Source organism: Zeugodacus cucurbitae, chromosome 4, assembly GCF_028554725.1.
Source record: "Zeugodacus cucurbitae isolate PBARC_wt_2022May chromosome 4, idZeuCucr1.2, whole genome shotgun sequence".
NCBI classification, from domain to species: domain Eukaryota; kingdom Metazoa; phylum Arthropoda; class Insecta; order Diptera; family Tephritidae; genus Zeugodacus; species Zeugodacus cucurbitae.
This window is the reverse complement of record NC_071669.1, coordinates 48151729-48169535: the sequence shown is the minus strand read 5'-3', so window position 1 is coordinate 48169535 and position 17807 is coordinate 48151729. Positions and strand designations below refer to the sequence as shown.

At 36.5% G+C, this 17807-nt stretch overlaps 1 protein-coding gene across 2 annotated transcripts in view; it reads left to right on the top strand.

Moving 5' to 3' along the window:
* Positions 1 to 15926, top strand: part of LOC105220977 (uncharacterized) — a 90961-nt gene extending 75035 nt beyond the window's left edge. For both annotated transcript variants that reach the window (XM_011197575.3, XM_054228884.1), the window contains exon 4: positions 11121 to 15926. In XM_011197575.3, coding sequence (XP_011195877.2) covers positions 11284 to 13647 — 2364 coding nt within the window. In that variant the 5' untranslated portion in view covers positions 11121 to 11283 and the 3' untranslated portion in view covers positions 13648 to 15926. The remainder of the gene's footprint in view (positions 1 to 11120) is intronic.
* Positions 15927 to 17807: the final 1881 nt, after the last annotated feature.

Genomic DNA, 17807 nt, shown 5'->3' with positions numbered 1-17807 from the left:
CATGGTAGACAAACGAATTAAATAAAAAAAAATCAAAGTAATAAAAGAAAAACGTTGCCAACTCAACAATAAAATCATAAAACAACAGCAATTCAATTAATGAAAAATCGCAAAACAATAAAATAAATCCATTAGCCAACTTGGCTGTTATTAACAATGTTAACAATAATTGTTAAACCGTTGTACATACAAACATACTTTAATATATACATATATATCTATTGATTTGCTAATTCACCAGTTCACACTGCAAAGAAAAAAATTTCCAATTACATTGACTCCACCCTGTGACCAGCTTTATGGCGCATACGCACTGACTATATTACCGACGAATTGTAAATAAATAAATAAATAAATAAATTAAGGCAACAAAGTCGCCAAACGCCAGCTAATGTCGATAAACGCAGGCGCTACATACAGACTTTGCATGTAATAGAACGTTAAACGGCTAGCACATTGGCTCCGAATGTATAATATGAGTCCGAATGTACAATGAACGCGGCTATGAATGAATGAACCAGGCAATGAACGCACGAACGATCGAACATTGGATCGAATAAACGCTTGGGGGTTCGTTGACAAGTTTGGTGAGAGAGATCAAAGGGTCAACATGTGGCGACGCGCTGACAAAAACAAAAGCAAAGCTAACAAATATGATTCTAGGTATTTAAGTGAGTTCTATGGAATGCGCCGCTTAGTTTTTATATACATGCATATGTAGCGCACTTAAAAATCAATTCAATTAAATGATATTGCGGCGCTCGAGCTTTAATTACAGTGCGCCTGTTTGGCTGCAGCAAACTAACGATCGGTTATTGGAAGCGAAGCGCACAACAACAAATGCCAGCGCTTACACTGGTAGTGAACTAATAAACATAACATTTTCAGTCATATATTTGTATAAATATCTAAAAGCTCTGCCACCCAAAAATAATAAAAAAAAATATTTCAAAAAGCTCTTCGCTCTCCTGAATGTCGCGCACCTATGCCTTTTGTTGTTGCTGTTAATTTATCATACACAAAGTGCCGTTGTGTTGGTTAGCTTTCGCTGTTGCTGTAAATTTTTCATAAATTTACTGTTACACATGAGCGCACCGCTATCGCGCTCTCGCGAATGAGCAGCAAAGCACGCGCGTGAGCAAACAAATAAAAACGCGACGACTAGTTTGTTGCCACTGTGTGGGGGCGTGTCAACAAAGCGCGCACAAGCACACACACACTCACTCGAAATGTTAAGCTACAATCAACATGCCGTCGTGTTGTTTGTGCTTTGCTTGCTATTGCCGCCTAGCTCCAGCGCTCGGCTGCTCATTACAACTACGACGATTCGTGTAGCGAACGCTGAGCGGCACGCACGCTCATTGGCTGTTTGCGTCGCCAACGCGCGCGCCGTTCAACACTTGAATTAGCAATGAGCGTAGGAGTTAACGCTGATTGTTATATTGTTGTTGTTGTTGCTGTTTAACTTTCAACTTATCAGGGCGGTTGTGCGCAGCTAGGTTGCTCACATATTTTATTAGCCATATTTTGCGTTATGCTACAGTGCGTCTTTAAACGCGCTGCTTTGACTTCTTCATTTGCTCTTTCTTGGTGTTGATTTAATAAAAAAAGTGAGTATTTATTTTTGTTTTTGCTTTTTTCGCCACCACCATATTTACTTTGCATTTCTTTTATTTTATTTTCTTTTCTTTCCTTGCGCGCTTCGTTGACTTGTTGAATTTTATACGACGCTATCAACACAACAACAACAATGATACTCACATATAAACATATTTCTGTGTTTATGTGTCTTTAAAGCAACAACAATGTATGTTAAGCGCTGTGTTGCCTGCAGTCATAAATCTATTTGCACTACTCCATGTGTACCCAACTAATCGCACAACATTTATGTTTATATATATGTATACATACATATTTCGTTGTACTCGCCTGCCGTGCTTTGTTTGTACTTGTTGTTTGTTGTGGCTCGCTCGTCAACGCGATTGGCATTTTGAAGTGTCTCGATGGCGTCTTCGCGGATTTGTGAGGGATCACCATTTTAATGGGCTATCAAGTGGGCGCGTATTGTGTGCGGATCAGTGTTGTGGTTGCGAAGTTGTTGCTGTTGTTGCAAGTACTTCCGTAATTGGCACTTAAGGTATATATGCAATTGTATATATGCATATTTTTGTAAACAAATGGTAGCCGACGTGAATGGAAGTATGAAAAATGAAATATAAATTTCATTTATAAAAAAAATATTTAATTTTCTATATTTTTATTTATAATTTTTTTGTATTAGCAACACTCTATTGGTGTTTTAATAAATAAATAATTTCTATCTATGCCAGTGGAAGGCAAGTAGAATCTTATATAATTTTTTCCCATTCAATATTCATTCACAACTATAAATCAGATACAAATTTGCATAAAAACAACAACAAAAATAAAAAATAAAAATAAAATATACTAAATAAGGGTATAACAAGTGTGTTGCATGAGTTTATCAACAATATACATTATAAAAATAGCTAAATATGTATATTTGTTTGCATCTACACTCAAAAACTTCGCCGCCTTGCAAATTTGGTGCGCAACAGTAGCATTATTGCGCGCTTCTTAAGATGTGGCATATACCTGTGGCACGTATGTAAGCACGTTGCAGTTGTGTCGCATTGACATTTAATGCAAAGTAGCGGTGACTGCGACAAAATAAAGCCATTCATCATTTTTCGCGTAAAACTCGCAACAAGAGAATGTTGCACAAGCAAGGAAAATTATGATGAAGTTGTACAGCAGTTGAGAGCAGCAGTAAAATATGAACAATAAAAAAAAAATTATATATAAAAGCGCATAAAAAGCGCCGCTTTGTGTTTCGCAACATTTAAAAAATTTGCATTTGTTCATCTTATGTTGTTGCTAGCATGGGGAGGGTAGTGTTGTGGAGCTGTGTGAATAAATTGAATGATTTATTGCATTATATTTTTTTATTAATATATTTTTTTTATTAATATGGTGTGTTTATTTATAAAATAAATGCAAATTAGCAAGCTTACTCAACGGTGCATTGTAAAAGCAATCAAGACTGTAAAATGAGTTAACAACGTAGCGTAGACACATTGTGTGTAGTGTATACAACTCTAAGCAACATGTTGCAAAGCTGTCGTCACTTAATTAATAGAAAGCAGTGAGTTATATGTTATTATTAAAAAAAAAACATTTTAAATATTCTAAAATGTTTCGCAACATTATATGCAACATGTTGCAACACTTCAGACACAAATGTTGCTAAAGATTTTTTTATATATTTTGCTTAACTAACTTGAAAATTCGTGAAAAATACTTTAATTCTTTATAGTCAACTAATTTCGCAGTTAAAGCTGAAGAAACATTATTAGCAACATGTTGCTGTATATATAATTTTTCGAAAAGGGTACAAAAAATTGCTTTACTTTTTGTTTATTATCTTTTTAATGAATAATATAAACTTAAAACGTGTAATTCTGCAGTTTTAATTAACACTGAACTGTATTATATACATATTTTCAATAATCATTTATTACCCTACATGTTTATAAACATGTATGGCGATAAACACTTGCAATTTTTTTCAAATATGCGCAGACTTTTTCATTTTTTTTTTTGCTTTCAAAAATAAAAAACTAAATATGCATTCACTTGCGATAAGAGTGCGCCCACAGCCAACGGTTTGAGACACCTCCAGCAGCAACAACTACTCGCAGCAAAAGCGTAACGTACAACCAACACTGGACAATCGGCAACAGTAAAGGCTGTTTTGTCACTCAAATGACCCGCAAGCAAATATGCTTAGCGATTATGTACCGAAGGCCGACATACATTCATACACACGTATCAACAAACATATTTGCAATCGCATTTTAAACTGCAATCGCACACAAAGTGTTGACCGGCAAGCAGGCGGTTCGTCTGTCCGTTGGCATTGCAGCGAATGAAAATGTCAACAATTTGTTTGTGTTGTTGGCAAATATCGTGCATTTTAGCGATATTTGTTGAGTATTATATGTATATGTATGTATGCTTGGTTGTCCAGCAGCGCCCACACGAGTATTTCGCCATCAACAGCAACAAGAATACAAACAACGTCATCAACACCAACACCAGTCGAACCATCAGCCGTGGTATGCACTTGAGTTGTTTCTTGTTGTTGTGCTGCTATCTTGTATTGCTGCTGCTGTTATTGCTGTTGTTGTTGCCGTTGCTTTGTCACACATTTCTCGCACTCACTGTTTATTTGTCGAATTTATTAGCTCCTTTTTCATGTTGCACACTTATTTGCGTTACAATTTATACGATATGCGCTTATGCGCTTTTTGCACGCGAGTGTAGTTATGTGTGTTTGCAAATACTTATCCGAACTGATCAGTTAGCGAGACTCATCCTTTGTGCTGGTCAGCCAAAAATGTGTTAATATTCGCTTGTATTTGTTGTCTTTTGCTGTCTTTTGTTGTAGTTATTGTTGTTGTTGTTGCTCGCAGACATTGCTTATGCAAATAGCACAAGTTAGCTTTGTTGTCTTTCTACCGTTACGCTGCTTATAATCGGTGCAAATTTGGGCGGGCAATTCAAGGGCGCTGCCGTGCCGCTTTTAGAACGCGCTGCAAACGCTTAAATGGTTGTGTGTTTGTGTCGGTGTGTGCTTGAACTTGTATGCAAATACAAATTGTTGTTTTCTTGTCTCTTTGGCGGCTGTGAATTTGTCAGGAATTATTTTTAAACATTTGATGCTGAAAATAACACTGAAATCGCTTTAAATATCACACGTACAGTCATGCGCACATACTTATGGTATATATATATACATACTTAGGCATATTATATTTACTTACGTTTGCTTGCTCATATATTTACATATGTATATTATTAGCTCAAACACTTCACCAGTCATACTCATATCGATTTGGTTCCTTGTTATGTCTCAAATAGCTGAGCAAATGATGTTTAATACGAAAATGATCTCGATTTTCAATTTAAATTAGATTTATTGAACTTTTTAGACTCAAATTTTATTTAAAAAATTTTGAAATTTAAAAATTAAAAAAAAAATATTTCTTTTTTATTTGTAATTAAAAATATAAAAATCATAAAAATTTTAAGTCTCTACCCAATTCCTCAAAATTTCAACTACTTAAACTTACATATTTTTTCAAATTCCTTGTGCTTAGGTTTTTTTTTTTAAATTTTATCCAAAATTAAAATTTTTAAACTTTTTTTTTTAAATTCGAAATTTTTTTTTTGAAATTGGAAAAAAAAATTGAATTTCTTATTTTTATCATACTCGGCGTCTTTAAAAATATAAAATCTGAAATTTGTTTTTAAATAAATATTCTTTGATTTTATAAAATATGTATTTTATTAAAAAAGAAAGACTCTAAAAAAATATTTTCAATACATTTAAGAATTTACTAAAATTACTAGTTACGAAAACTCTTTAAAACCTAAATTTATAGCAGTATTATGTATTCATGAGTAATATGCTATTATTATTATTATATTATTATGCTATATTCTCTGAATATTTGTTTAAAAAATAAAAACTTCAAAAATAAAATTTTCTGCAAAAAAATTAATTGCATTAAGGCAAAGTTAAAGCTTAAAAAAATTAAAAAAATAGAAATTTTCAGGTTTGCGGAAAAATCAAAAAAAAAAAAAAAATATTCGAAATTATTTTTGAAAAAATGTATAAAAAAATTTTTATCAGTATTAAATTAAAAAAATGTCTTACTTCAAAAATATTTTTTTCAATTTTAAATTTCACTTTTTGAAAATAAAATTAAATGGCTAAAATTTCTTTCAAATTGAAAAAAAGTATATTTTTATAATTTACGCTTTTAATATTGAATATTTTTTTAATATACATACATAACGTGCTCATAAAAGTCAATGTCAGCTGAATATTTTTGAAAATCAAAAAAAAAAAAAAAATATTAAAAAAGTTGCGGTCACACCTAAACTAATAATTATTTAAACCCAAAAGTTGTCATTAAGCGCCATTACAATTATTTACAAAACCATATTTCTATACATAAATATATATGTATATAATATTTTAGCCATAATTATGCGCGCACTACCTATTTACTCGCCTTAAACTTCAATTTTTGCACGTTTTAATAAAAAAGCTTAAGCCGCGCAACAACTGCGCCTGGGTCAACAGTAATATGACAGTGGCATTCTTAATATTTTCTTTAATTATAGTGTCGCCGAAAACACCAGCTGCCAAGCAAGCCTATAAAATTTGCACAAAAAAAGCCTTGCAATTTGCTCAAAGCTAACACATACAGGCCATATAATGTTTACATGTTTATAAACATATGTATGTATATATGAGTGTATACATGTATGAGGGTGTGTGTGTGAAGGCATGCAAAGGCAAGACGAAAATTAAGTAGATTTAAGCGTAAACGCTTTATGACACATTACACATTATCCACTTAACTCGACAAATACTCGGTCATATGTGAGCTGAAATGTTGATATACATATATAAAATGTTTTTATACATATGTGAATTTATATATGTATGTGCGCTTGAGAGCAATTTGGCAAAGTAGACAGACACGCCTGCAGTCCACATCCACTGGATTGCCGGTTAATAAAGTAGCTGAAGGAAAAAAATTATGGCGCAGAAAAAAATGGCCACACAGAAAAAGCAATGCAGAAAAGGAAACAAAAAAGAATTGAAAAGGGAATCGGCAAGACACACACACACATGCATTGTTGGCATGTAAAAAATCACGCGATGCGCTGATATCCGCTGTTGCTACTACATTTTTTCCATGCATATTGTTATTGTTGTTGTTTTTTTCGGTTTGCGAGGTCCTTGCAACATTTCCGAACATAATTATGAAAAATTATGCGATGTGGAGCAATAAAAAAGTGCTGGAAAAAAATATTCAAAAATAAAGTAAAAGTAGCCTTGTAATTTATTGTAAGCTGCTGCAGCAACAACAACAACAAACACGAGCGAGCGAGCGCCAAGTGCCACTAGACGCCAAAGAAAAAATGAAACGGAAGCGCGGCGAGCTTCCTTAATGACATTGAAATGGTGTGAGACGCTCGAAGGCGGACAAGCGGCAGTGCAACAAAAACAACAAAAAATATTAAAAATGCAGCTTGCAATGCGCAAATAAATGAGAGAGAAAATACTTTATTACAATTGCTTGGATTTTTCAATATTTTTTTTTAATTTTTATTGTTGTTTTTGTTTCTGTTGCACGAAGTGTGAAATTTATTGTTTCGCAAAAGTTCTTCATTTGCGCCTTTATGCAGTTTGTTGTTTTTGTATTTTTTCACCCATTTCATTTATTATTTTTGTTTTTTTTTTTGTTCGTTGGCGGCCACGCGGGCGTTCACAAGGCAAAAGTTTTTGGCATGATTGTCAGCACGTTGTTTTATAATTACCCTAATTATGATTATTAATTGCACCGTTGTTTATTTGACGCTTTTCTGGCGCTTTCGGCAAGTCAACGCTGCACAATAGTTTGGGGTGAAAACAATAAAAAATGTTTTAAATAGAAAAAATTAAAAAAAAAAAATGTAAAAAATAAAATAAAATAAAAAATAGCTGAAAAGTTAAGTGAAATAAAAAATAATTGCGCTTGTGGCAGTTAATTTTGCACATTTTGAAGTTCAGCGTCGCCAATGAGGCGCTATGGAATTTTTATTTTTTTTCCTATATAATAGAAAAATATTTTTATAGTGAATAGAGAACGAAAGAGAGAGCATCATAAACGAAAGATTGCAAAATTGTTTAGAGAAAAAAATGTAAGGTAAGGCTTTTCTATAGATCCACGTTTTTGCACAAACTCGTGTTTAAGGCTTTGTGTTTATGAAAATCAAGTCAAGTTCTTATCGTTGTGAAAACAATTCTGAGTATTATGTTATATTCATTATGTATCAAACTGTCCATAAACTTAAAATAGGTGTTTAAGACGAGTTAAAGACATTTTTTATACAAACTCTGTGTGTAGTATTTAAAGTATTTATAAATTAATTCTAAACTTGTGAATAAACTCGAGCTAGTGTTTTGTACAACTTCGGTGTTTGTAAATAGTACATGTTGCTCAGAACACTAAATAATTATTTAGCTCGAGTTTCATTCAAACACTGTGTTTTAAACACTGGTGATTACTGCTTAACTTTTAAATTATCAATAAACTGGAGGGCTTAACACAAAATCCTTGTTTATTAGTTATCCTAGTTGATTAACTCTTATCAGCAAACTCGAGTTTAATGTTAAACTCTAAAATCGGCAATAAACTCGAGTTTAATGTTTAACACTAAAATCACCAATAAACTCGAGTTACGTAAAAATATTTCTAAGCATATTTAAACTATTTAAACTTAAAAGTTCTGCAAAAACTAACGTTTCCATTGCAAGAAATTACCTCTGCCGAAAGGTTTCATTTAAAAAGTTCAAAATAATTTTAACTAAGGCACCCTCAACAGACATCTATATAATGCTTGTTTGTTTCTTTTATCATGAAATTTAAATGGAAAATTGCATTTAGAACAAATTATTGCTGTTTGGCCAAACAATTGTTCCACGAATAGAAATATTTTATACCTTTTTTGCTAACATGCTACATTAATTGCCACACTGGCGGGCTATTCGAACCAAAGCTGCGGCAATGTTACAGCAGTCCCACATATTTTGGTTACACAATAAAAGTTTTTGTTGAAAATCGTAAATTTTACACGCTTGTGGCTGCCACACAATGTGGATTCACCAGTAGAACCAGGTGGATAGTGAATTTCTGGACATCAAGAGGAGTTGAAAGGTGGCAAGGGAAAAATAATTGCTGCAGAATGATTACAGTTGACTTTTTATGAAAAAAACCTATAAAATAACAGAAAAAATATGAATTAAAGAACGAATAAAGACCGACTTAGTGCTTTGAGGCTTAAAAATTTTAAACAAATAAGTTGTATTCATTTCTCTGCTACCGCAGGCACCCACTAACTTACTATATATACTGTGTCTTCAAATCACATTGCGGATATCATTTCCTTTATTAGCCAGCATATTAAGTTCCCGCAAACGCTCAAAGCAAAGTTTATCCATTCAACCGCATTAATTTCATAAAAAACTTTGGCGCTATCACTGATAATCCTGGCGATTGTACAGCAAACAACAAATGAATTGAAAACAAAAATCATACAGACATTGAAAGCTAGCGAATACAACATTTTGTTGTTGTTTTAATTTCATCTTTTTTTGTTTTCCGCTTAGTTGAAGCTGCAACACCTGTGCACTTCATCGAGTCCATTAAACCTCATCAACAACACGACAGAATACAATCAACACACGGCACACAAGCGGGTGTGGCAACAAAAGGTCGAAAGAACAAAAGCTGCAGTCAACAATTTGCCACATCAACACATGGCCCACAAACACCCGCACACAATGTGGCTTATGGACTCGGTGCCTTGTTGGTGGGCAGTCATATGGCGCACGTGTTGTAGTTATTTTTGTTGTTGTTGCTTTTGTCAACACTTGCTACACTCCTTGTTGTGGTTGTTGTTGTTGTTAATATTTTATTTCACCTTCATCGCTTTCGGTAAGCCCTGCAACGAGTGCGGCAAGGTCCTTTCAACGTCCATATGTCCTTTCACCTTCGTGTGGCACGAGGCATTCAAGCAATTGTTTACCGTTAGTAGACCTTTAGCCACAGAGAGTTTACTTTTCAGCTGGCATGAGTTGCAATGAAAGCGTTGAGAGTGAAAAAAAATGCAAAGAAATGTGGCAAGAAGTTTGGCACAAGGACCAAATGGCTAGCAGGCATAACCGGCGCACCGTGTTGCAAGTGAGCGCACATCGTGCAACACAAGCGCAAATAAGAGTATGTTATACATATATATGTGTGTGTTGCAAAGTCAATTGCGGGCGTTGTTGCCACAAATGCTATTTAGAGCAATATTCGGTGGCAAGCTGGTGCTTGCGGCGCTTGCGGGCGCCTGAACAAATATACACAATATCCATATATCACAAGGATAAGCGCATTGCAGCAAACGTCGTCATGGCTAACACAAACGCAAACAACAACAACAACAACACCTGTACTTGCACCATCTTTCAACGGGCAAGCAATTTCGCAAACGCCTACTCCTCCTTCAGCTTGGCTTGTGGCATGGCACGCAGCAGCAGCTATTTTATGCCTTACTAGCTGCTTGTTGTTGTAATTTTTTGTTTAGTTTTTGTAACTGTTTTCGACCATAGACACCTTAAATTTCGTGCTTGTTGATTACTTCTGTCCAACCTGCCGGTATATCGGTTGCACTCATCTGTGCAACAACAAGCGCCGATAAATATGCCGCATCACAGCAAATCTCAAGTCCACAAGTCCATTGATTTGGGTCCGAGCATCGTCCGGCTTGATTTGGTTGCTTGCGTTTGGCGTAGAGCCCAAACTATTGTCACACGGCTGAGTGCCCAAAATCAACTCGAACCAGAATGTAAGCTTCGGTCACCAGCGCAGCGCACTGTGGACCAACACAATTGGTTGTGGTTGTGGTTGAGGTGACAGGCGGTGTTGGCGCTGGTCAGGCAAGTGTAATAAATTTGCGCACCATAAAATCTTTGCGGAAAAATAAAGTATCCAGCCAGTCAGTCGGGGCAGGCAGCCCGGCGACCAGGCAGCCAACCATCCAATGGCTACTTTGACTACAATGGCACAGCGCGCGTATGTGTGTGGTAGCGGTGGCAAGCAAAAAAATAGTTTGTCGCCGACTCAACGCAGCGTAAACTGAAGCAAAAGTAAGTGATGTTCGCAGAGGATTTATGGTGTACACGCTGATTCGCTTGCTACATGCATAAGTGTGTATGCGCCCTTGGGGTCAGGAGGGCCTTTTGGGGGCATGCCAACGTCAACGCGCAGCAAATTGCCACAAAATGAAGCGAAAAAAAAATTTCTGCTGGCACTAAACTTTATTATTTCGACTTTTTTGATGCATCAATGATTCCTATTGCACTTTATGTATATTACTTGGTCCATATAGCGCTGGCATAGTCTTAAATCTAACTAACTTTAAGCTTAAATAATTTTTTCATTTAACCACAACATACTGACAACTCATTTTCTTGCTTCGATTCTTTACAGATCTCGCCGCGTGCAACAAATGCCACAGACTTGCCGTATTACCAACAACAACATTTGAGCAGCAGTACATACACTGCCGTAGCGGTGTAGACACCAGGTTTACGTGCGAGACACAGTGCGCGCATTTTAATTAACATAAATTCCCCGAAAACGCGGCGACCTGATGACTATGGCAGAAGGCACCGACCCCATGGGGCATCAGGCGGGCACCCATCACAGCCATCACACCCATCATCAGCACAACCAGCACAACCAGCACAGCCACCAGCACGGGCATCCGCATCCGCACCAGCGCCAATCACAGTCACATCCTCATTATGCACCTTACGCTGCCGCCGCTGCCGCTGCTGCGGCACACATGCAACAGTATCCGTTACCACAGCATTTGCCTTTGGCGCTCAGTTTACAACAGCAGGCTGCTGCCGCAGCGGCTGCCGCGGCGGTGGCCGCTGAGCATGTGAATAACAATCAGCCATTCGTGGCCAACAACAATGTGCCGTGGAAGCAGCGCAAGCGGAAACGTTTGTCGGCCGTGTTGGATAAATTGCATAATCACAACAATAACAATAACAATAGTAATAACAACAACAACAGCAATAGCAGCATGCATGCTGATGGCGGCGGCCATAGCAATAACAATAACAGCAACAACAACAATAATGTGAGCGATCACAAGCAGAGTCACGGCGACCCATTGGACGGCGATGAGGATGTCGAGAATGAGGCTAATTATAAGAACAACAACAATAGCAACAACAATGTGAGTACGAAACGTCAAAACTGCGGCAACTTGGAAAGTGGGAAAGCGTTAATGCGTAATAAGCGCTCTTTTAGCGAAGTTAGCGGCGATGAGGCTGACGTCGAGGCGGAGATGGAAGCCGATGTCGATGCGGTGTCTGAAGATTTATCAGTTGAAAATGATAGTCCTCACATCAGCATGAGCCCACTGCAATTGGTCTCGACTCACGATAGTCCATCCAGTGCGTCACATCCCTCGGCTGCCGCCGCAACATCGACACCCAGCGCCAATCCGCTGCATGTCGACATCAAGACTGAGCACATGCATAATCCCTATGACCGCTACTTTCCCATACCATCGCCGCTCTTCGGCTACTACCTACATACCAAGTATTTGAATGAAGTCTTTCGCCGTCGGCAGGATCTCTACACATCACCAATGCAGCATACACCTTCGTCGATCGCCTCGTCCATTGCGGATGAGACTTCGCCAACAAGTTTGCCGAACTCCGTTGCTCATCTCGATCATCCGGCACCGTTTCCACCGACCTCCACAGCTACAGCACGTGTTGCAGTCGGTGGTCCGGGACGTTCACCACCGCCAGCCGTCACCGTCGCAATACCCTCGCCGCCACGTAGCGATTCGTCGATCACTGCTGCTGCCACAGCTAACACGCGTTGCAGCCCTTCTCCGGCTACACAGGCCAACACCTCAGATCCGGCCATTATGCCACCCCCACAAGAGCGTCCTTTGGATTTGTCGGTACGCAGTGGTGGCAGCACACCCACCTATGAGTTGATGGGTGGCAAAAAGTACAAATCACCATCGCCACTACCGGCGACCACACTCATGCTGCCACCAGCACAGCAACCCGTTTCGGCTACTGTCAGCGCCGCTTCGATGTCGCCAAGCCAAAGCACACAGAAATCGACCACAGCCAACAGTGGCAACAACAGCGCCAATCATGCACCTCTAGCCAGTTCCCCTTCACCCGTTTCGCCCTACGCTGCAGCCGCAGCTGCTGCACATGCCGCCGCCGCCGCTGCCGCTGCTATGATCAAACTCGAAATGCCAATGCATCCATTGCATCCACATGCGCCCACAACCACAGTGGGCGTACCCGTGATCAAGGGTGACGTAGCATCACCTACCACAAAGGAATCCGTTGCATGGCGTTACAATCTCGACGTCTCTCCGGTTGTTGAGGAGATGCCACCCGGTTCGGATGTGGCTTACGTCTGTCCCGTTTGCGGGCAGATGTTCTCGCTGCACGATCGTCTTGCCAAACATATGGCGTCGCGTCACAAATCGCGTAATCCTGCCAATGACATCACCAAAGCCTACTCATGCGAGGTGTGTGCGCGCTCCTTCGCACGCTCCGACATGCTGACACGTCACATGCGTCTACATACCGGTGTCAAACCGTACACATGCAAAGTGTGCGGTCAAGTCTTCTCACGTTCCGATCATCTGTCCACGCATCAGCGCACACACACCGGCGAGAAGCCGTACAAGTGTCCACAGTGTCCATACGCCGCGTGCCGTCGGGACATGATCACTCGTCACATGCGCACACACACGCGTTACGAGACTCAGCAGCGTGGTGGCGCAGCTGGCGGTGGTGGTGGTGAGCTCGGTGGCCCCTCCAAGTCACCGCTGCCACTACTCGCCGACATGAAGATGAACTTGCCAATGCTGTTGAAGAGCGAAGAGTTGGCGGGTAAATCACCAATGCACAGCGGTATTGGCGGTTCCATGCCGATCGTGGTAAAGACGGAGAGCGCTTAGTGGCAAGTACGACGCGCATATAGAGGCTGCAAAGCGTAGAAGCGCGCAGTTGGCTCTCCCATGGAGGGCTGCTGCTTGGCGGAGACTAACAAAAAAAGACACATGTATGCATCAAGCAGACATAAACGTAAGATATGAAATGACAAACTATATAGACTAAGCGCATAGAGAGTAGCTAATTAACATTAACGTGTGAGTAAGAAGCCGTAAACTACAAAAAGAGATAAAATTTATATTTTATTTTTTTCGGAAATCTCTTTGTGAAGACTGAGACTAATTTAAGCGTAACAAAATGAATTTAAAGCTAATTTTCATTTTTAAGAAAAGATATTTAGAATTGTATGTAAGAGTTGCTTCTTACGGGTGCTGGCCGACAAAATTTGTCTAACTTGTGTAAGAAATGTTGATAATTGTTTGATGAGCTTGCTTAAGTGAATACTGAGATTTGTTTTAGCAAACACTGACTATTTTTCACACATACGTGAAAAAGCTTTCACTATTGCTTAGCGAGCTTTTTGCTGAAAGTTTTCTAGATCGCTGTTTAATTGCTTGCTATATTACTGACAAAAAATACTGCGGTGTAAGCTTCGCTGGAAATACGATTTACGTTTATAACTTTCGCTTCGATGCATTAGAATTAAAAATTTAAATCAATGAAAGCTTCTTGCTTTTCACTGATTTCTCGCAAGAATTTTTTATTTTTTTATAGTTTTTTATTATAAAAGCTCTTTACTGGCGCTTTCACTTATAGAGCTTTCACAGAGTTTTTTCGATGAAAGCTCCGAGCTTTCACTTTCTCGTTTTTTGTACTCGCTCAAGCAATTATCAGCTTTCTGCGGCCAAATTTTATATTTCAATTCAATAAATATGTTTACAAAATGTAACCTTTAAGACAAATGGTTGTGAACAGCAATTCAGCATTGTTAGTTATTTTCTGAGCACAAGCATTTCTTTCAATGATAACTCATTTTATCTCTCTCTCTCTCACTCCCTCTCATTAATACATTCATCGCAAAACAAACAAGCTAGACAATTAAGAGATTATTGATATATAGTTACTGTTATAATTTTAAGTTAAATAATCACTTAGTTTATAGTTAAAAGCGGATAATTGGATTTCATTAGTTTTATAATTTGATTTAATGAATTCGTAGTTTGTATGTGAGAAAAACGAAAAATTGAAAAGCAAATCACACAAATTAATTTTTAAGCATAATTTCATTTTGAAAATTCCCAACTGCATTGTAGTAATTTATTCTAATTTTTAAGCTGCTTACGTTTAAGTTACAACATATATTTAATTATTATTTATTGCTAGTGTTAAATGAGTGTACACAAACACACACACAAACAAATTTGTATTATTATCAAGCGCGATGGCAGATGAAGCGTCAAAAGACAATCGAGCAACTAGGATTACGGCGTGTGAAAGACCAATGACGGCGTGAAAATGGAAATCGGCGTACAACAAAAATTCCTAAATTTAATTAAATTAATTAATCTTTTCACGTTTTGTTTAATTTATTGCTAAAAAAAAAATAATTTAAAATTTTCGTTCGGTTCATTTAATGAAATAAAAAAAAACTTTTTCTTTGATTTTCTAACTACTTTTTGAAGGCCTAATAGCCTTGCAGTTGTTGTTGTTGTTTGTTTATTTTGTTACACAAACCAAATGTTGCAGGCCAGTGTTGTTAAGCGGCAAAAAAGACACAAACACACACACACCCAGTTTCGAACTTTTCATTGTTTATGCTTATTGAATTCTTTTCCAAAAATAAAAAAATTAAATTAAATTTAAAACTTTATATTTAAACACTATTTAATTATTATTTATTTTGTTGCACCAAAAAATGTTTATCTTAATTTTAGTTATTTTTTACTGTTTCTATTATCTTAACTATAACACAAATGTTTTCTATGAAATCTGTTAAATCTGTATTGCACTGTACTTTAGTCGCGTACAGTTAGGCGTTTTGTTTAAGTTTTTCCACACCACATACATTTATATTATTATATAAGCTGTAGCACATACACACACATACATTTTATATTTAGTAATATATCATTGCTTACCTACCTGTTAGTTTATGTTAATTTCATTGAATTAATTCTAGTTTGTTTAAGCTGTTATTTATTAAAAAAATTGAATTTAAATTTTAGCGTTAAGTTTTGCTTTTAATAATTTATATTTGTATGTAGCGTAAAACAACTTGGTTATGATTATTTTGTAATATGCTTTTGTTTTTTAAATAAATAAAATGAGAAATCAATTCTTGCATTGAAGAAAAAACTGAAAACACAAACATTTCTTTTTATTTGAAATAATTTTTCGGTTGCTGTTAGGTTTTTCGATTATTGTTTACTTTTTCAGATTTTATTGGTTGCATATTTTTGGTTTTGATTGACAGCAGATCTTTTGCAGAAGAAGAAGACCATAGGAGACTAATAAATATGATTTTGAACGTGTTGAATTTCATAATAGATTGTGGAGAAATTCGCCGACGCACCACCTAACGTGTTGCGTTTTTTATTCATAATCCACTTTGGCTCGAGCATCTACGCTCTTTGTTGTTTCATAGCTTCGATACTCATAACAAAAGGCAATAATTAAGAGTTTTGAAAAGACTACTAACAACTTCTCTCCTCTTTTATAATAATCACCAATCAGGGCTTATTCATACAATGGACTATTTTAGCAATTCTTTTCGAGTCGTCCAGTTCCATTACTCATAGCTTTCACAGGTCCGATTTGGTATCAGGAACCGATATCTCCTCTCATCTTGCTGAGTCAGGTCAATTACCTAAGACAATTAAGACCTAAATAATCTCAAGAAATTCGTTGTTCATTCTTACTCATGTAATATGTAAATTTAAAATCGATTTGTCTATTTTGGTTTGATTTTCAACACTGTTTATCAACATTTCAGTTTAATTTAAAACAGCTGTCGTTTCTTTTATCGAACACATCTCACAGGGTTGCAAAACGATTCTGTGATCAACTTAGTGTAAATTTAAAGGTAATTGCTTAATTAGATAACTGATTCATTAGTTCAGATTGGGATCAATTAGTCATAGCAAAATTCCTCTTAATTGTCCCTTTAGAAAACAAATTGTATAAGGAAAAGGAAAATCTGACAGTCTGCAATGTGTATAATTATTTACCTGTTTCGGAAAGATATTTAAACTTTCTAACGAAATTCAAACTTTACTTGAAGCGGTTTTGATATTGATCATTAGACACTTCTGATAAACACGGAGCTTGCCATTTATTATAAAATGTTTTAAGGTGTTACAGCTGTACTTTTCCAGTGTTATGGATGTTTGTCAGAATGGCAAACCAATTCTGATTTTCATTGGTGTCACAGAATCTGATTGGATTTTCGACTTTTCGAATATAAGCAAACCAATATTCGAATCAGCTGTTCTGCTACTTATTCATGGGGAAAAATTAGCAAGACATGTTTTTGGAATTGTAATCATATAATTAGTTCAAAATATTCACTAAACCCAAAAAATATAATTAAAATGAGAAATTATTTCAGCTTTTATTTTATTTGGCAATGAAAGTAGCGCAAAAAAATGAAAGTTTTAAAGAATCACAGTAATTCGCTTTATGCTCAAAGGAAGTCAAAAATAGTAATTATTTTTATGTAAGTGTGAAACTTCTCTAACTCGAATCACCATAATCCACAAAAAAAATTTGAGGAAATTTGTATGGAATTGCCTTTCAATGCCACTTCAAGAGTTCGAGTTATGGAAGGAAATTTGTATGAAATTTGATTTTTAAACGCTTTTGCCAATTTAAAAGTTCAAGTAATGGAGATCTTCGAGTTATGGAAGTTCCACTGTATATTGTTTAACTTTTATATAAAAAGTTAGATATTTCCATGATCTAATCTGAATTACTTATTTTGTAAAATTCTTAGAATATTTTATTTTGTTCTTATCTTATTTTTTAATAATAATTATATTTTCTCCAAAGCGTTTTAACGGCAAATCAAAATAAATTTAAACAAAATGTCTCAAATCTGTCAGCCCTGAAGCTCTTGGTTTGTTTCTGATAGTTAAACCGATAAAATAGGTTTCCATGATACCTAAAACCAATAGAATTTCTGATTCGAACATCAAACCAATAATATCTGAATTCATGACACGAACTA